Source organism: Lottia gigantea (genome assembly GCF_000327385.1).
Source record: "Lottia gigantea unplaced genomic scaffold LOTGIsca_88, whole genome shotgun sequence".
Lineage (NCBI taxonomy): Eukaryota > Metazoa > Mollusca > Gastropoda > Lottiidae > Lottia > Lottia gigantea.
The window spans coordinates 76,581-96,816 of NW_008710892.1; the positions used below are offsets into that span (position 1 = coordinate 76,581).

The following is a 20,236-nucleotide window of genomic DNA, read 5'->3' on the forward strand; positions in this document are numbered from 1 at the left end:
TAAAAATTAAAAGAATTCGTAAGTTCTAGTATTTTCTTTTTAGAAATTGTACGAACTGGCAAAGAGGGCGAAATGACTTAATAATGACCCTTCTTTACTCCAAAATAAAGAGCTAGCAACAAGAAAAGATAACTCAGTCAATACTAAACCGACTGCAGACTACAGTTAACTAGTAAAATTAATCTATCTATTATGCTAAATGCAGAGAAAACTAACAATTCTACAACAAATTTATGTCATTTTACATGATAATAAACTAAAGAGCTGTCCATTGTTAAGATGAATTTGCGTGAAGTCTACGAGAGTCATTGTCTATGTGTAGAATGGCATTAGTCCCTTTACAAGCAGTTTCCCTTCCTTTTTGAACGTTGATTTCCATCATAGACAAGGTAGAAAACGACTCAGTCATTCTTCAAAAGTTACGCTTCATGCTAGGTCTATTAACGCCGATTTGAGCCTTCATAGAGCAGTCTCGGCACTAATCCGTTTTAATTCGACATAGTACTCTTTGGAAAAGGCTCCACTCGCCAATTTCCGTACTTCTAAAAACGCCCGATTCTCGAACGGTGACCCGTCATTGAAAACCTAAACAACCGATTTTTGGCGTCATTCAATGGAGTTGTCCCCCTTAGACCGTAAATCACAAAGGAGTAGACTTGATTGTCCAATAAGCAACACAATTGTTCTTGAATTTAGTCTCGAATATCAAACATAAACAAATCACAAGTAATAAAGCACTTGAGTCTCAATTGTGAATCGGGTTAGAGAAGATGTCACTAAATCAAAGCACTACCATGGCAATCAGACGATTGGATTACATTCTTTTAAGTATCTCTGAGGTCTTCAAAGCGTTTTTAAACCTTGGCTTGTCTTTCTTTAGCCGGAATTAGGAAGAAAAAATCTCGAAGCGGTGCCTCTTACACAGCCAGTGGTCAGTGCGCAGTGCCAAATTAAACACAATCTATTAGTCAAATGGTACAAAATGCAAACAAACTTGGTCAATTACCTACATAAAGCTTTTATTTTCATGAATGTTGTCTTCTTGTCTTGCTCTATAACCTGACTGAAGGTCCAGGGTTCAATCCCGGCACAGCTTGAGATGATATACCTTTGGAGTTTCCCCATGTCAGTGATTTAGATTGGAAGGGCTGACATGGAAAAAGCGTCTAGTCTTTTTGATAGGAAATAGACCATGCGCTACAGACTGTGCACGTTAAAGATCTCTCGACAGTTAGAAATAAGAAAAAAAGAGTAGAATAATGCAGCTGTCCAGGCAAAATTCCCTCATTGCACACTGCATGGCGTTCGTCTTCATTAGGTGCAGATAATAGATATTTGAAATGTTCGATTCAGCTCAAGATACTTTGTTCCTTTTTTTTCTTGTGGGTTACTTCACTTCACTTAACTAGGCCACATATTCTCGAAACGATCTTAGTGCTAGGATGTCCTAGAAACAGTGTTAATTTAAAAGATGTATAGTAAAGGACTCCTCAAAAGAGAAGTATCATCAGGTGTTTTGAAAAGAGTAAGCTTGGTCTGCTTCGAGCAACATCACAAGATACAATCAGATCAATTTATGCCTGAACAAACAAATCAGCCAAGATGCAATATGTGTGTTATGTTTTCTGTTTCAACATTTGTAAGATTCAGAATAATAAATGGCTTTTATTGATTCCACAGGACATTTCAACCTCCTCTCATAAAACCAAGGAGACGTGCTGTCAGATAGAAGAATATGAAAGAAACAAACAAAATACTTTAATAAGTTATTTTTAAAAATCTTTTTGAGGACGGACGTTTCACATTATCACAGAAAAAAAAAATAGATAAAAATTAAAATCTGGAAAGGTGAAGTGAAGGCCCTGTTTCTCAAACAAATCTTTTGTGGTCAGCAAGACTAAACTTGCACAGTAAGTGTAGAAAAACGATATTTTTGACGTTATCAAAGTAAAACAGGGGCCTGATCACCCAAATCAGTAGCTAAAATCTACATTTTAAAATCGAGAATGAAGTAATGGTGTTCAGTAAGAGATGGTATTCTCTGTTTGTTTCTCTGTAACTTGTTTTCCTGGAATTCTATAACTGGTGCCGAACCAAGTGTCAACCAGACTGATATCTAGCTGTAACTCTAAATGGGTGATGAACCTCGTTCCGTCATCCATCTATAAATACATTGAAAAATAGAATTTTTTTAAACGATTATGTAATGTCATAGGATGATTAAAGGTCATAGTGTGTATCTCCGTCAGCTGGGATAAACCTTTTTTCCTCTTGTCATGAAAAGGCATGTTTTCAATATCAGCTCGTCTGACCAATGTTGCTGATGGATATGATCTCAATCAAGGATCACAACCAGGATCTTCAGGTTAGCGATGGTGTCGTTTATACATTGCAAGGCATCAATAAGGCTATTCACAATCAAAATATATATACCTCATTCAGTTGTATCAATACTTCTACATCCACTGTTTTTATCGTCATTTCTAATTTCGACTCATCTTTATACTCAAAATCCATGGCTACATCTACAAATATTAAACAAAGATAAAACATACTTATTAAAAAAATACCAAGTATTTAGATCTTGAATTAGATAAAATAATCCAAAAAGTTCATATAAGAAGATGTCATTTTAAATTTAAACAGAAAAGTAATTTTTACAGTAGATAATCTCTGAAGAAAAGATGACTTACTTTTTGTGGTTTCTTTACTCATGGTGTAGACTGGAGAGCTGAAAACAGAAAAATATTTTTAAAAATTTACAAATACCTCATAGTTAGGATGAAGACAAACATGCAGTGTGCAATGAGGGAAATTTGGCAGGAAAGCGGCATTAGCCTACTGTTTGTGATTTTCAACTAATTAGGAAACTTCAACTTGTACAGCATCTAGCACACAGGACCTCAATTTATTGTCTTATCCAAATGACTGGTCACTTTTTCTGTGTCAGCATCTCCGACCTGCATCACTGACAGTGGGAAATTGGGTTGAAAAATCACAAGATGTCAACCTAAAATGCGAAAGAACCCAGCCTATAATGTAAGTGAGCAAAACTTAAAGCACTGAGCCATTATATAATTTTGTATAAACTGAGTTTTTTTTTAGCCTTTTCTTTCTTTTACCCCTTTCAGAACAGAACTTAATTATGATTGTTTAAAGATTTTATGCTACAAAGTCCTCCCTTAAAATTGTGGAATGACCCTACCTTTGGGATATTTACCCTCAGGTTGAAAACCTCTTGTATAAAAAAGGATGAATTTTCATATCGAAAATTTGTCAAATGATAGTTCACCTGGGATAATTTTTATCGAACTTACCTGAGAGACCAGAACACCTCTCCTCGTTCATCTAATAAAGTTACGTCTAACCAACATACATCCTGTAATAATAAAATAAAATGGAGTTTTATATTCTTATTTCATTTCTCGGGACTAATAAAGACATCATAAATGGTACAAAGTTTAAATTTGTCAAGTTGTCTCCACTTTTTAAATTTCCAACTGTTGAGGAATAACATGCCTAACTGACAATGAGAAAAAAGTTTGTTTTAGCCACTAATTTTCTGATAAAACACTTACAATAAGAAACAGATTAAATTCTCCACCTACCTTGACGATACCTTTAAATAATTCTGTTTTCCATGGCAACTGTATCTGCTTATCAACAGGCAGACGGTCTGTGACATCATTACTTCGACGTAATATAAGAGCACATATATTATTCACTGAAAAGTAAAAAGGAACCTTACATCACAATCAGGTATAATGGGGTGAAGACTCTCTGAAGTACTGGCCATGGCATTTGATTTTTTGTTACCTTGAGGAAGTTCACAATCAGGCTTTAAGTTTGGCCAAATTATAAGGAGATTATTACCAAAATACAGCTACCCTACATAAAGATTGGAAATACAATAATTAATTCGCTTAGCTGCACAATTTGGGTTTCTGAAACTAAGGTGCGATTCACCTCCGTAAATGGTGAACCACAGCCTCAACTTTATTATTAGACCTACCTATATTGTTCTGTTTACATTCCAAACCCTGGAACTGTTGATTCCAGATAGACTGCCTGATATTCCGTAGTTCAACTGTACATTTATAATGATGTAAACCTAAAAATATAGGTAGCCTGAGATCAATGAAATTATTAAGTCTTGATTTAGGAAATATTCTCATTGTAGATGTCTCACTACAATTCAGTGAGATTGTTACTTTGCCCAATAACACTTTAGTCCTATATTAGAAAACTCACAATACAACCATTTACAAAACTAGCTGTCCTGATGAGGGTTGTGTACACAAAACATGTCAGCAGCATGAGATATATGAGGATAAGTCAATAAGAAAATGGACTTAAAATAAAGAAATAATGAAATAGAAGAATGTCTTTTAAAATAATCCTACTGAAACTATAAATGTATGTATACAATTGTAAAATAGTTGACATATAACAGAAGTTTGAAAGTAAATATTTACCGTAATTAGGATCAATATCATCTGATATAACCTTATGTTCTTTTGGTTCGTATTGGCTGGAATTTTAAACAAATGTATCAAAATGTATTTCAAATCTTATCTGTAATATTATGAAACCTTCAAAATGATAGTGTTTTGTTCAGAATTATTTCTATTGCTGCCTGTACCTGCACTAATTCAACTTCATCTGACTTTCATGTTTTAACCCAGGTGAAAATGATGGTAATGATATAAATAACGTCAAGTTTCTCATGACCTACTATACCTACAAATTGAGTAACAACATGTTTCAGGTTCTGTTATAAAATTTCTACCTACCATTTATAGGAGCCTAGTAAACATCGGTTTATAAAATTATTGTGATGAAAACCACAAACAATAAACGCCAGTTCTCCATCAGCCTGAAAATATATACTTTGGGGCATATCTAGAAAATGATGTATGGGGGCTGTCAGAGGGCCCCCAAAACAACGGATTAGATAAATCCAGAAAATAAAACATTATATGCATAATCTTAACTAATCTGAATATTTGATTCTTGTCCATCTGGAATCTTAGTCTCAACAAGCTATAAAACAGTGCAAGAAAACCCTGAAATGGCTTCTAAATTGTTAGTTTCCACAAGAGACATCCCTCATAAAGGAAAGGAAAACAAATTTCACTGCCTGAAATTTCCCTTGAATTGCTCTGTGTACAATCTTTCCCTTACCTTCCAAGTTGCTAAGAGTATATCATTGGATATTTTATACAACTGGATATTCTCATCTTCTTTAATGGGTTTATTCTCTTTCTTCCAGTTTTCCCATTTGATAGAAACTTCAGTGAGTAATGATCTCTGGTAAGGGCTTGAAAAAAGGACACAAATTATCATATTTTAGTATCCATAAATGACACATAAAATAACAAGTTTTCCTGACGAGGACATTTTATATAAACATGTCTCAGCATCATGAGATGAGCTCCAATCAATTTAATCTTATTTATAGCCACAGCTTTATGGAACAACAATCACTGCTTAAAGTTAATGCAATGTTCGACGTCTTTTCCCCTAGGGTTAGGCATCCTCAGGCACAGAATGTTAAAACCTCAACCCCCCTTTAACTAAACTCCCATTCCACTCCACGCCCTGCCCCTGCCCTCAAGATAAAATTCACTCACCTGTTTGGAATGACCACTCCCTGACTATTAAAAAACAGGGGGTTACAGGAGAGTATTTTGAGCTTGCGTAGAGATTTGATAGCGAGGCCCTGTAGGTTGTACCAGCGTATCGACACAGACATGGTATGGTAAAATATATCACTAGATCTATACGATCTTTCTACTCCGTGATTGTCTAATGTCGTCAGCTGATATGTGATTCCGCATTTCCTGAAAAAAATATACAATGTCAAACAAAATATTAACTGTGAAAAAGTCATTATTCCTGTCAAAATAGCTTGTACAGTGATTCAAAATATCCTGAAATATTTATCAATGTCTGGAAAATATTGCTTCAAATCCTGATTAGTAGACTTCAAGAATCTTTCAATATATCAATTCTTATTCTTGTCAAAAATGTGGATATTTCTTACCTCATTTAAGACAACCAAGCTGTAAATGGGTAACGATAATCTGTTTAAAATGTTGGAACAAAGTTTCTAAAGAGCCAGAACTATTTTCCTAACAAATAATGTCTGTTAATTTTTTTACCTGCTAATTACAGCAGTGTTACACTTGTGTTTTTTATGACAAGACATACCCCTCCCCTTGTTCCACCCCTAATCCTGATCCCTTACTTAACTCTGAATTTAATCTGTTTCTTATTGTAAGTGTTTTATCAGAAAATTGGTGGCTTAAACAAACTTTTTTCTCCTTGTCAGTTAGGCATGTTATTCCTCAACAGTTGGAAATTTAAAAAGTGGAGACAACTTGACAAATTTAAACTTTGTACCATTTATGATGTCTTTATTAGTCCCGAGAAATGAAATAAGAATATAAAACTCCATTTTATTTTATTATTACAGGATGTATGTTGGTTAGATGTAACATTGTTAGATGATTGAGGAGAGGTGTTCTGGACTCTCAGGTAAGTTCGATAAAATTATCCCAGGCAGACATATACTCACTTCAAACATTTGACAGTATTTTCAGGTAATCCAGTATAAAGATGAATTCTCTTCATCATTTTTTGTACATTTTTATTTCTTTCTTCAGAACATCTGAAAGTAAACAATTCAAACTTCGCTACAAAAAATCAACTACTCAAACCATATCCCACAACAGAAAACATGAAACCAAAATACTTTCAGCTTCTATAGAGTAGATTTTGTTGGTTAAATAAATAATTTCATTTCAACTAAGAGGGGTGTAGAGGGGGGGAGCCTAGTGTTACAGATGAGCCTAATTTCTCCTTTTCTCCCGCTCATATGTAGGCCCTTTATTGACAGAATTGTGAATTAACATTACTGCTGTCCTTTTTTTCAAGATTAAAGAATTTTCATTAATTTAAAGTTACCTTTTTAAACATAAATCTTTCCAGTACGACAATGGCAGCTTTCCTGTTGGTATGACTGGCCTTCCTTTAAATTTGGCATAATTTTTATAGATGGTAATCCATAGTGAGCTGAAATCAATATAAAACAGGTCCAGATTTTTTTCGTGTAAGGTTACCCAACTGTTGAAAAGGAATCAAAGTTTTTTTTAGAAAACACTGATTCAACCTAACATTCTCTCACAAGCTTGTTTCAGAGGGTCTGAATAGCTAATAATGTTTACTAGTATTCAGGTTTGTCAACTATATATCCCTTTCTGAGAGTCCACATAGCTTATAATGTATATTTGGTATTTAGGTTTGTCAACTCGACATCCCTTTCAGAGGGTCCACATAGCTAATAATTTTTTTAGTATTAAGGTTTATCAACTCGGCAACTCACATAGTCTTCATAGCTAAAAATGATATACCGGTTTCTATTTTACCGAAAACTAAAAAATTTAATCTTACTTGTCATTTGTAATTTCCTGCCATTTTTTACAAACACAAGCAGAAGTGAGAAGAGAGGCAGCATCAAGATATTCAAAAAGTTCTAACAATAATTCATCTGGTAGACTGAAATAAAAATGAAACAGTTTTACATCCTAGATGCTACCTAAGCCTGGATCGAGCACCAGAGTCAGTGAGCAAAATACAAGAATATCATGGTATTTCAAAATATTTCAAAATAGTCTGCAGTCATGGGAGCCAACTCATTGAACAAGGATGAGAATTCAATAACAGGAATATTCTACTAAGACTCCTGTCTTACACCAAGCTGATTAATACCCTAATACTTACTGACTAATATTTGCCTTGCCATGTATAACTGGAGGTGGTTTTCTCTTTATAAATCTTGGTTTTCTGGACTTGTCAGCATAAATTCTGAAAAATGATATCATGATAATTTATTTCAAAAAATATTGAATGCAAAAATAGTAGAAATCTATTCTTTGTCCATGAAGCAACCAACTCCAAAATTAAAAAGTACGGAAATTATGGACAGACCAAAAGCAGGACAGATTGTCAGTAAGTTTTGTAACTCTGTGTCCCAAGCCAGTCCGTATTTCATAACTACATCAGTTTACGACTAGCTTAATCCCCCCCCTCCCCCCCATCCTCATCCGCCTTTAACTTGTCAAGATTATACAAGCATAACATAAATAAGCAAGGCCTGGAGTATGCTAATTAATAGAAAAACATACCCCTGTTTATCTTTTGACGTAGGCTGTGAATTTGATATCTGTTTCTCTGTGACCTTATGTTTATTCAAATAGTTCGCCACAACTTTCTGATGATTAACAGCCATTTTTAATATCTTTTTTCAACTTTTTTTATTCCATCAAAAATTACGTCTCATTTCATTTGAAAATTGTTTACCATCTCAACCGAATTTACTTCCGGTGAAATATTTGTAGTCTATTTCCAAATAGAGAAAGTTAGTTGTAGTCTGATTTACAAAGAAATTAACTGGAGTAGCCTCCATGGTAATACAGTTCCATTACTGTACTCCCGCCACTTCTAAAATTTACTCGTTGGTAAGGGAGAAGGAAAGGGAATTTTTACCCTTAGAAATGTTTTTCAACATTGTAAAATAGGGGTTCATTTATTGAATTCCTTGAGAATCTTAGGAAAATGTCAAATTGGCAAATTAAGGCAGTATTTTTATGTATTCTGTATTTTATTTTTTGCTAATCGTTTCCACATATCTATTGCTTTGCTTTGGTCTTGATTGTCATGTCTTGTCCTTTTTTTGGAACATTAGTAAGGACAGATCAATTTTACATAGATCTCCTAGTCATAGTAGTCTTGTTTTTCAAAAAAGTTTTGAAAAAAGGTCGCCCTGGAGCCCCAAGTCGTATCTTGTGTCCAATGTAATATTGTATTGGCCCAGTTGTCTCATAGCCTAATTAGTCCTAGTGAAGTCCGAAACATCTGGCTCTATCCCAGCTACTTAGTCTAAATCTGATACCTATATGACAGTTGTCGTCTGGAGTAAGGTCAGAAAGCAAGTCTTAAATCTCGTATTTGACGCAAGATTGTCATTTTGAACTTCAATTTAACAGAAGTACTGGCAAAATAGAGACTGGCTTAATATTCTCTATGTTTTATAAATGTTAAAAGAGTGTTTTCTTTTCTTCTAGACTTTTATCGAAGTAAAATATTTAACGTATAAACGTGGAGATGGAAAGTGAAGAAGACTCGACACAACCTCCAGAACAAGACATCACACCACAACACTTCCCTATGTAAGAATCTTCAGCTACAATATCTGTTATCTCATGCTTTTGTCTGATTTTTTTTATATAAAATTGTACCCTCATCAGGACAACTGCTGTTGAAAATGTGATTATCTTTCCTATGAGGGCCTATATTTAGGACATACAGGAAGAGATGAGCTGATAAGACTCTAAATAATATAACACAGTACCCTGCTTCACTGGTTTCTCCCAAGTTATAACAATAAATGCGCACCTACAAGTGAATCTCGAGTTTTTTTGTGAATGAATGGAAAGATTGTTATCCATAAAATGTGGTATTCTTCCAAATCATTTATGTCTATTTTAAAAAAATATAATATATTGTAGTATTACAAAATGTGGCCTTTCTCTTTTTTTCAGCGAAATTCTAGAAACTGAAGGCTTCAGTCAACAGGTATGTGCAAAAAGAACAAAAACTAATCATTTGAAGAAAGAAAGAAACAACTATATTTTACAATGATATCAACTTAGGTTCATAAAGATCTTTTCTACTAGCTGGTCCGTGGCAAAATCTTTTGATCTTTTCTACTAGCTGGTCCGTGGCAAAATCTTTTGATCTTTTCTACTAGCTGGTCCGTGGCAAAATCTTTTGATCTTTTCTACTAGCTTGTCCGTGGCAAAATCTTTTGATCTTTTCTACTAGCTGGTCCGTGGCAAAATCTTTTGATCTTTTCTGGATTTTCATACACTCTTAAAGAATACACAGTTTCAAGATTTTAGCGTTTCGATGATTTGTCATTGGCTCTATAACTAAGAGTGGTTCCCCTTTGTTTCGTCCTAAGTCAAGTATCAAAAGCCAAACGAGTTATTCCTTCAGCTTAATCTCAATTTAAACAATGGGTCCCATAAAATATCTTTAAATCAATCTTTATAGTAAGTTTGCAAATTCTCAATGTTTAAGATTCGAAACTAACGACAAATTTGTATTTTTGATAAACTGTGGCTATTAAGTCACAGCACGTTTTGCCGCCAATGTGCACTGGTACCTGGTTTCCCTACCTTTTGGTTGCGACGTCAAGGTTGAGGCCAGTTTCTGAAATGGGGTCGCGACTTGGAAGTGGTTGGAACCCTGGCACTAGTACCTTCGTAGTGCAAATAGCTGTATCTTCTGAAAAAATGTGGTTAGAAGGCTAAGTTTGTATTACAAAGTATATCTCGCTAAGTAGCCTGTAAAAATTGTTTAATTTTGTAATTTTTCAGTCCAGTGGAGATGAAAAATCAGGGATGAAATTTGATGTTCTTTTTGACCCAAACTGTAGTCAGTGTAAACCTTTAACAAGACACTTTATCAGTAAAACCAACAAGGTATTAGCTTTTAACTTATTATAAAAATTTCTGCATGTCATGGAATTTTGGTTCAGTGATAAAACTTCTGCATGTCATGGAATTTTGGTTCAGTGATATTGAAATCTGCGGCCTCATTCTCCCAATCATTACTATTGTCTGAACAAAGTAAACAGTTTCTTTTTAGTTTTTTCCATTAATATTCACCGAATAAAAGTATTGATGTGGAATGTCCTAGTACTAACAATTTAAACAGTAATTGGTAAAAGCAAATGAACTTTTCATATGAGGAAGTATATCAATCAAATATTATTCACTGTATAACTATTCAAAATTATGAGGTGTTTTAGCAATTGTATATTTTAATATTTATATATATATCATTTCAGAATACTCTTCCATATTACACCCCTGAGGGCATGAACTGTTGTTCCTACACGGCAATTATTATAAAAATGTTCAAAACTTATACCCAGCAACTCATCAAGGCCCAGAGACAGAGTAAAACGACGACATCGTGGGGAAAACCAGTCATGCCAGGCCGTCATCATTCTAAAACTATCGACTTAAAAAAACGAGGATGCTTGTCTGTAAACATGGATAGCTCAGCCGATGAAAATGAAAAAATTTCTCCTCGAAAACTTTCACCGGATGTTTTTGATTTGAATAATGTTTCGAAATTTGATGTTGAAAAAAGAACACTCATCCCATCTCCTGTAAAAGAAAGTTATCAATTAAATTTTGTTGATAAATCAAAAGACGAAGGAGATTCAAAATTGTACAATTATGATATAGAGACGCAGATATATAACGAGATCCAATCGTCTGAGAATGAGGCGGCAGACGACAGTGATTTCGTACCTGAAAAGGAATCTTCGAAACAAAGACGTGCAAAACCGAAATCAAAGCCGACACGTAAACGGAAAAAATCCATATCTCCAATAGAATTTACATCCAAGAAAACTCCACAGAAAATTGTTAGTGATTTCTTTATGCAAATTCATGATAGCCAATCAAAATTCATCCAGTCAACTTCAAGCCAATGGCTTTCTAAGGATTCAGAACTTGACCAATCAGCTTCAAAAGACTCAAAATCAAATTTTAAAGATTCAAAATCCAGCCAATCAAATTTTAAAGATTTAAAATCTAGCCAATCAAACTATAGTTCCAAAGATGATTTGATTCTTGCCAGTCAAGATTCCAATGAGATTTTGAATCCTCAAGGAGATATTTATTCTACTCAAGTCTCTCAACAAAAACGAACGCCAAGACTGGGGAGACCTGCAAGAAAAAAAGCAAAAGTGGAGACGCTACCAAAACGTAGAATTTCAATTTCCAGTGATGACGAACTTCTTGAAAAACACTTAAAAGATGTCAGCGTCAAAAAAATCAAACTGAATCCAATTTCTCTTGATAAAGACAACATTTTTAATGAAGGGGATTCAAAAATCAGATCAAAAACAACACGAACATATCAAAAAAAGGCAAGAAATAAAAAACCGGTGGAACCTGATCCTGAAAATGCCGTAGATTTTGACCAACTTCTGTCTCTACCGACTCTACATTACTCCCCTCAATCTAGTCAAAAAACCACTAGTCCCAAAAACAGTCAGTCAGACCGAGAAAACGTTTTGTCTCGAAATGTTCGTCAAATTCAAGGAGAGTCGAGTGACATATCATCCGAGTCACCCATAAAAACTGTGATTAAACGCAAATCTTTCTCTTTGTGGGACAGTGAAGACGAATTAGACTCTAATTTGATTGAACGAGCAAGTTGTAACCAATCAAAAACAGTCGTGAATGTGAAACCAATGCAACAGACGGTTACCAAGGACAATGGACCAAGTACATCACAAGTTACCTCCCCTGGCCACCAATCTAACGTCAATGTTGTTACACCAATCAGACGCCTAGCCCTCGAAGTACAGCCAGAAGATATATCCAATCAAGAGGTAAGGATTATAGTAGAACTTGCCTAGTTTCTTTTTCTGTGTACTAGAGGCCATTTATGTCTTCCATTTGCATCATTCTAATCTACCTTGAGATGTTTGTGGTTCCTGTAATTGTAGAAATGCCTAACTATGTATGACATCACTTTTCCTAAAGCTGTTGATAATATCACTATGTTTTGGTGGTTTTGCAAGATACACAGACTTCTAAATGAAGTTTTGTATGGTGAAATTGATGCTATTAGTGTCACCAAAAAACATGCATTTTTTTAAGAAAGAACCTTTTTACAATCCTTTTTTGACTTGAATTTTGACCCTACTTTTTGAAAATTTTCTTTAATCCAGTATGTACTTAATTTAGCATGTGAGATTATTTTTAATTTCAACATTTTTCCTCTCATAATGCCTCATATAAGGAACAAAGTTGCAAAGTAGTCTGCTATATGAACTTGTGCTGGAAGCAGACGTTAACTCGTCATCTACTAACCAACCAAATATTTGAAAGATACAGTGTAATAAAATATATTTTAATTGTAGGAAGATGAGGTAGAAGAAGTTATAGAATGTCCATTATGTGGAAACAACTTTTCTTCAAACATGATAGAACGCCATGCTGCTACTTGCGGGGAAGAGGAAATACAAGGTATGTAGGATGATATTTCTATTGTTAAGTTGCTCGAATCTTGATTAAATCTCATGGCTGCCCAGGCTTCTACGACAAGATTATTGCGTTGCTGATAGGATTTATAATGTCAAACCAGTTTGATATTTGTCGCCCATTATTTTATCGTTTGCAAGACAAAGCATCATCATCCAATCAGATTCATTTTTCTTCCAATTGCATGAACCGCACAAGATTATCAACATAGTGGAAACCTTAAGATTTTTGTCTCCTCGTGTGCCTTCAGCCTGTTGGTGAAACCCTTGACAAGACTCCTGTCGGCGTCAGAAATGGGCATAGGTTTTTTAGCATATGAAATAAGTGTTAAAAGTCAAAACAAAATAAGTCTCATGGTTTGACTTTAGAATCTTGATTTATTTTCTTGTCTTTTACAGAAGAAGATATCCCAGTCCCAGCAAGGTGAGATAAAGTTTTCATAATTCCAATTCTGACAAATCAGACATTTTGTGTTCACTAAAACTTACAGAGAATCTAATGCGGTTTTCTTTCTATAGGTATCGGGAATATAGACCTTTTTCATATTGGCCATATTGAATCCAGAATGAGGCTCATAACAACGAGACGTGAATAAGGTCTATTATAGGAGTGACTATGAAGTTCAAATACAATGTTATTCCACTTGATGAGATTCTGTATGTTGATTGGTTGAGGACAGAAAATATTTTTTAAAAATTCAACGCACACGACAGACGCAAAACATTTGTGCAAAATTCAAAAAGGTTTTTCTCTTGATCTGTGTTTTATTTCTGTTATAGAGAAGAAGTTGAAAGACAAACAAGATCAAGAATCCCCAGAAATTGATTAATTAACAGTTTGACCTGAAGAGATGGGAAGGTTATTCAAGCAGCCCCTCTGAAACTCCTCTGTCTAATGATGGGATTTAAGGATAATTAATAATACAATCATGTTTTTCACGATTTAACTTTACGAATCTAAGTACTTTACTCCTGGTCAGGTATTTCGACAACTTCCAAAATAAAGAAGATAAACTTTTCAAAACCCCTGGCAGGGTATTCTTGAAATGACCTTAGCGCTAGAATGTCCTGGGCAGTGGTGTAGCAAGAATTTAATTGACGGGGGTGCCATCCAATGGGTCAGGGGAGCTCTCCTTAGAAAATTTTCAAATCTAGGAAGACGGAGAATACACCTAAATACACCTGGGGTCCAATCTAGTACTGTTTGAAATGTTTTTCTTTTTATTATGGAAAGCAAAACCCAAAGTTGAACAAACAAATGAATACTTTCTGATTTAAAATTTGTTGTGAACTTGTTAAATATTTATTTGTTTTTTGTTCATCAGTTATGTGAATAAGAATTTCTTTTGTTCTCTAGCCTTATTTGACAAACCCAGTCACATGGAGTGTTCTGAAAGAGGTGTCATGCACTGGCCCTCTGCCCATGTGGGACACAGTACATGTTCTAATATCATAGTAGAGCCAAGTCTCCATAAATACTCTGATTTTCAATAACAAAGGCAAAGAAAAGGCAAAAATAGAAAGATAACTCAGATCCTTGGCTCTACTCAAATAACAGGGGGTTAGTTTGTGATATTTAATGGAAGGTCTTGAACGCCTCGGGGTCAAGCACTCTGTCCTTAGAAATGGGAAAGATTCTCTTATCCATTAGCAAGATCATGGCACAATCCAAAATAATATGAAAAGGGGATCTGGGTGGATTTAAAATATATAGGAAAATTGAAATTTTGACCTAATGATTTGATATGAGAACAATCAACCAGGCCAAAGAGATGCAAACCAGAATTTTTTTTTATCAGAAAACTTGAAAAAAACAAAAAACCTTAACACAGATTGTTTTGATCGATGAAAATAATTCAGGGAAAGACCGAAATCCATCCAACAGAGCGAAAAATTTTCTCTTCAATTTCTTAAATAATTCAAATCGAGATGAAAAATTGTAAAATTTTGATACGTCTTCTAGGCCTTTTTTAAACACAGAACGAAATCCAAGAGATGAAGTTGATGTAAATTTGAATCCAACATCACTTAGTCCTCATGGTTTTGGAAAAATATCAGACTCTCAAAGTTTATATAAAGCGTCAAATGATTGGCCAGGAAAGAAGACAGAGATTCAAGAGGCAATGCAAAAGGACTTCCATCACAGTCCAAGTGCAGCTCAATTTCTTCAGATAGAACAGAATAATGCAAACGCAAAACAAGAGGTTTCAAATTACCATCGAAGAGGATGAGTATAGTCCTATAAGGTTCTTTAAATTGTTTAACGAACTGCACAAAAAATACTCTTTCACTGGATGATATGCATACAGGTCTGGATATAGGGGCTTGTAGGATTGTCAACCCAGCATCCCTTATAGAAATTTTGACATTATATTTTCCGAAATCTTGATCGACTATCCGCGGTTACTATAAATAACTTTGGATTTTCCCACTCGTCACGTCATTTTGAGTTTGAGACAGAAACCGGTAAGGAATAAGTTCGTGTATGTTTGGATTAATTCTAAAACCGCAGCTGCATCGGTTTACTCCTTAGCCTTATATTATTTTTGATGAATCACTGGTTTATTTTGGGATCTAAAACTCGGATTAACAACAAAATTATGAACTAATGTGAATGTAGAGGTCTATTTTTAGACAATTTTATTGCGTAATCAGTAGTCACGATTTATCAGTGATTCACATTAAAAACATCACGGTCAAAACGGTCTTGATAATCGACGCTTTTGTCGGTTTCGAAAAGGAAAAGGAATCGTGGGAACGTAACAAAGTTCATGATGAAAGTTGTTGACAAGTTTTTGTGTTTCTTCACTATCCTACGTTTTCTCTCGTGTGAGTAAAATGTGTTGTAGTGACAAGTTTCCAGTGTAGATTATAGATCAATCTTAGGGCCATAAACTAGTGGATCTTTGTTGTGCCTTGGATGTGCCTTTATACCACCGAACACATTCAGACACTGCCATTGAACTCTTAAACTAAAATCAGCTGATCTGGAGACTAATAGCGTCATTTGGGGACATAGTGAATGAAGTTCTTTGTTAAATATTGATGAAATGTTATTTTGAAAGCACTGTTGCCTACCCTACATCTTACAAGATGTACTATTGAAGTTAAACTTAAAGACAAAAGGTATTAGTGAGAAGAATTGAACAGGCAGAGAGAGGATTAAAGCAGACATTGTGCACTCTCAGTATCGTTAAAGACACTGGTGGCGGCATTAGAAATCTTTGCTACTAAATTTTGTTGGTTGGTTCATAAATATCAGCATCCACTCATCAATTTTTAAGTCTAGGAAGCTCTCAAGTGATAATACAAAATGGCTAGTCATCTGTCGTATTGTGAAAAGAATGTTAAATACAAGCAAGACATAAGAAAGAACTTTTCATATTTATGTAAGGAAATTTCACTGGCGAATATTCTACCACATCTTCATGAAACATTACATCTTTCTGATTATGTAAGTTGGTTTACTATTAAAGGGAGTGTAAAGAGGTTTTCTGAATTGTTTATGTGTATTGGGGACACTCATAGGATCAATCAGACTTATGTGCTTCCTGAAATTCCAAATTATATTTAGTGGAATTGCAGGAACAACAAACGTCTGATTTAAAATTGGAACGGTGCTAATCAATGCTATCAGTGTCCCTGATAAGCATAAACAATTTAGAGAAGGTTTTTACAATCCCTTTAATATAGGGAAAAATTTCTAATTTTCTCAGTGCATTTAGTTCAAATGTATGATTATCAAATCTTATATTTCTATTGGCCTAAAGACATTTTAGACAAATGACATACAGTTGAAAATATCATTTTGAATATTTGTGAAAGGACAAACAAAATCAGAAAAAATGTTTCAGATGTTGGAGAGTCAGGGTGATTCTTACTTTCTTTTATTTATAGGAACGGTTACACAGAAGGCTCCGAAATGATTCAGATTGGTATTGCAACCAAGATTTACTAACTTGTTTGCAGAAGCGAGAATATTGGTGGCGAGCTTTCCATTGCACGTTAGTTAGCATCGATCGTTGCGATATTATTAAACAATTAGGATGGGATGATAATACATTTGGTAAGAACTGTTTTATTTTATAATAAGCACAAGGTGTTGGGATGGGACAAAACAGTTTGATTAAAAACTACTCCAAATATGGTCATAAATTTAACAAGGAGCCTGTCAACAACTACAGGAAATCTCTGATAGCTAATTATGTTTACAATATAAAACCCATGTAGGCCTAATAACCATCTGAACTGCAAAACGAAACTTGAAATCCAAAACAACAGTTGATAGTACATTTTAGCAGCTAATAACTTTTCATATGAGGAATTATATCAGCTATGAGGAAATATTTCGTATGAAAAGTGGTATCAGGTGTCTGGAAGAGAAAGTATATTGAGTTCTAATTAATTAAGCGATAGGTTTAAAACAGTATTCTAATGTTCAAATACACAGCCTTAATACAAGGTATAACTCAGTATATATAAACAAAATTTACCAAAATTTATAAAATAGAATTACGCTCGAATTAGACAGATATAAATTTTGCAAGAAGAGTTAAGCAGATTGTGTAACAGATCATGAAGTCAAATGGTGTTAATTTCACACCTTTGTAGGTCAGATTGGAATAATCGAAAACCCCAAGATAGCCCATCATTAAGAGAAATTGTTACGGTCGGAAACATTTCCAGAAACGGACAGTCTATTCCCATTCATGGTTTACGAAATATAACTAGCTCGGAAGCTGACAGATCTGTGTCAAAGAGGCCTAGTGTTTATCTGGTATCTTTCTATATAAATTTCAATATTCTTTTCTAGATTTTGGCCCTGGACATGAAAATACAGCAGTTGGTCAGAATTCAGGTGAGTCTTATAATCCACCTGAAAATACTGAAAAACCAAGTAGGAAGGTACAAACAGTGGAGGAATTTACACAGCAAAAGTTGGACGTGTATAAAAAACAAAATAACTTGGCTAATCAAGCAAGATATGAGAACGATCAACAAGGCCAAAGAGATGCGAACCAAAATTTATTATTGGAAAACTTGGAACAGAAAAAACATAGTACTGATTTCAAGATGGTTTTGACCGATAAAAATGATTTAGGAAAAGTTCCAGAATCCCAAATCCATCCAGCAGTGCGAAGAAATCTTCCATTGAATTTAATGAATCCAGATCAAAATGAAAAATTGTCAAATTTTATTGCGTCTGCTAAGCCTTGTTCAAACACAGAAAAAACTCCAAGAGATGAAGTTGATGCAAATTTGAACTCTGCATCAAATAGTCCTCAGAGTTTCGAAAAAATATCAAACTCTCAAAGTTTTCAAAGTTTATCTCGCCCTCCAAAAAAAGATCATAGCTTAAGTGCTCCACTGATTTGCACCGATCTAGGTGCAGCTGCTTTCCTGCCAAATGATTGGCCAGAAAAGCAGACACCGATTCAAGAGCCGATACATAATGTGTCAACGTCTGCCATCCATCACAGTCTGAGTGCTCCAATTATGAATCAGACTCCATTTCATGAAAGGCAAAAGCATAACTCTGCAAATACAAACCAAGAAGTATTAAGTTTCAAAAAAGAAGATGGCAATGATTTTGAATCTTCGCAGTCAGCAGAACTATCTACCATATTAGTTCGACCAACGTCAGATCCCTGTTTGAACTTTGACCCTAGCGATGGTCGCTCTAATGCAGAAAGACAGGAAGTTGACCTAAGAGAGCAAAATTTAATGTTGTATGATAGCTTAAAAAATGGAAACAGATCCAATCCAAATCCTGAGTCAAGCAGATCTGAAAATTTTGAAGATGTTGTTAATGATGGTGTAACTTCTGCTACAGCTATTCAAGAAATTGCTCCTCAGAGCTCAGCATGTCCATCAAATATGTCTTCCTTGACAACTGATGATGTCATAAAGCCATCTATTGCATCTACAGTTGACCCACAAGGAGTCTCAAGGAGGAATATTGTAAAAGATGAAAAGACCCTTAGACACAAATCTCCAAATTTAAATAGAGAACAAGACAGCTATGTCACTAATCTCCATAGTTACGGCAGTGATGTCACTTCCTCAGTTCAATCTGCAGATGGTCAAAGTTCAGCCCTAAGTGAAGAAGTCTTAGATCGTGATCAAACTAATGTGAAAAATTTGGACAGTATCACCAGGGTAGATGCTTTTGACAATTGCAATCTTGACCCTTCCAGTATTCAATCAGACGGCAGTGACCTTGACCCTTCTAGTGTTGGATATCCAGAAGCTATGAGATTAGATGTTGCTGCAGAAGTTTCTGGATCAGTGCCATCTGGTCCTAGCGCAGCAGGTGATATTACGACAGCTCCACCTATCGTTGAGGATCTTCACCGTAGCAACTCTACTTTAGCTCAAAATTCTTCTTCAGATCAAAGTCATGAAGACAATATGCCAAAATTTGATTCACTTCTGAGTGGAAGTCATCAGTCTCTGCCAAGGACGACTAACCCGAATCTAGCATTGAGTGATCTCCCTCAAAATGCTCAAAATGGAAATGTTCCAGAACTCTGCGAACTATTAAGTGAGGGTTCCTCTGTTGACCCTGCTGATTATTCTGAGAATGGCGCCTCTCCTATGTCTGTAGCTTTTCCCCCATCTTCTGGCCAATTGGCCAGAATGGAAAAAGAAGATCTTGATCAAAGCCGAGACCAAGAGGATGCAGGTAACGCAAATTCAGCAAGTCATGAGACTGCCCTCAATGACGGTCCTCCATCTTTTTTTCAAGGAGTTTTGAATTCTATTGGTCATCTTGTTGATGGTGTTGGTGAAAAACTGTTTCCTTCGTTGGAGTGCTCTGAGTGAAATACATTTATGAAAACCTTTTTACAAACAAAAGGTTCATTCAGAGGGGATTCAAACAAGTTTTTTTAAAAAGTTTTTGATAGATGGGGACAAAAACATGGTAAAAAAAATAGGAGATTTGTAATAAAACAAAGTGCAAATTAACTTTAAGTAAAGAAAATTTAATGACTGATCTTCAAATAGTATTTTCCAGAAAACTTTCAAGTGCCAAGCACATTCTGTGAAAATGTGATAATTTTATATTTAAAATGTGTGTGAGTTTTTGTTATTAATGAC

At 34.9% G+C, this 20,236-nt stretch overlaps 3 protein-coding genes across 3 annotated transcripts; 2 read left to right on the top strand and 1 right to left on the bottom strand.

Annotated features, from left to right (window-relative positions):
• Nucleotides 1-1,760: 1,760 nt before the first annotated feature.
• LOTGIDRAFT_236816 (hypothetical protein) lies at nt 1,761-8,359 on the bottom strand. Its single transcript, XM_009067958.1, has 15 exons — nt 8,190-8,359; nt 7,786-7,869; nt 7,456-7,560; nt 6,970-7,077; nt 6,581-6,673; nt 5,634-5,843; nt 5,185-5,320; nt 4,794-4,876; nt 4,476-4,531; nt 4,013-4,111; nt 3,609-3,724; nt 3,318-3,379; nt 2,694-2,731; nt 2,434-2,525; nt 1,761-2,162 (listed from the first exon to the last, which is right to left on the bottom strand). The coding sequence occupies exons 1-15, from the start codon at nt 8,291-8,293 to the stop codon at nt 2,022-2,024; spliced, it is 1,527 nt and encodes a 508-aa protein (XP_009066206.1). The 5' UTR covers nt 8,294-8,359; the 3' UTR covers nt 1,761-2,021.
• Nucleotides 8,360-8,488: 129 nt separating this feature from the next.
• Nucleotides 8,489-15,366, top strand: LOTGIDRAFT_236817 (hypothetical protein; the record flags this gene model as incomplete). Its single annotated transcript, XM_009067959.1, has 8 exons — nt 8,489-8,522; nt 9,129-9,233; nt 9,606-9,639; nt 10,446-10,550; nt 10,919-12,481; nt 13,016-13,121; nt 13,535-13,559; nt 15,099-15,366. The coding sequence occupies exons 2-8, from the start codon at nt 9,169-9,171 to the stop codon at nt 15,364-15,366; spliced, it is 2,166 nt and encodes a 721-aa protein (XP_009066207.1). The 5' UTR covers nt 8,489-8,522; nt 9,129-9,168.
• Nucleotides 15,367-16,448: 1,082 nt separating this feature from the next.
• LOTGIDRAFT_169652 (hypothetical protein) lies at nt 16,449-19,960 on the top strand (the record flags this gene model as incomplete). Its single annotated transcript, XM_009067960.1, has 3 exons — nt 16,449-16,589; nt 17,033-17,201; nt 17,949-19,960. 3 exons carry the CDS (start codon nt 16,449-16,451, stop codon nt 19,958-19,960), a joined length of 2,322 nt encoding a protein of 773 aa, XP_009066208.1.
• Nucleotides 19,961-20,236: the final 276 nt, after the last annotated feature.

What these genes read in the sequence shown, in the direction of transcription:
- LOTGIDRAFT_236816 (XM_009067958.1), bottom strand. Translation starts at nt 8,293, where the DNA reads ATGGCTGTTAATCATCAGAAAGTTGTGGCGAACTATTTGAATAAACAT. An exon ending in GGAGTGGTCATTCCAAACAG is followed by an intron (nt 5,321 to 5,633) that starts GTGAGTGAATTT and finishes CCTTTTTTCAAG; the next exon opens with CCCTTACCAGAGATCATTAC. An exon ending in TACTCTTAGCAACTTGGAAG is followed by an intron (nt 4,877 to 5,184) that starts GTAAGGGAAAGA and finishes ATATATTTTCAG; the next exon opens with GCTGATGGAGAACTGGCGTT.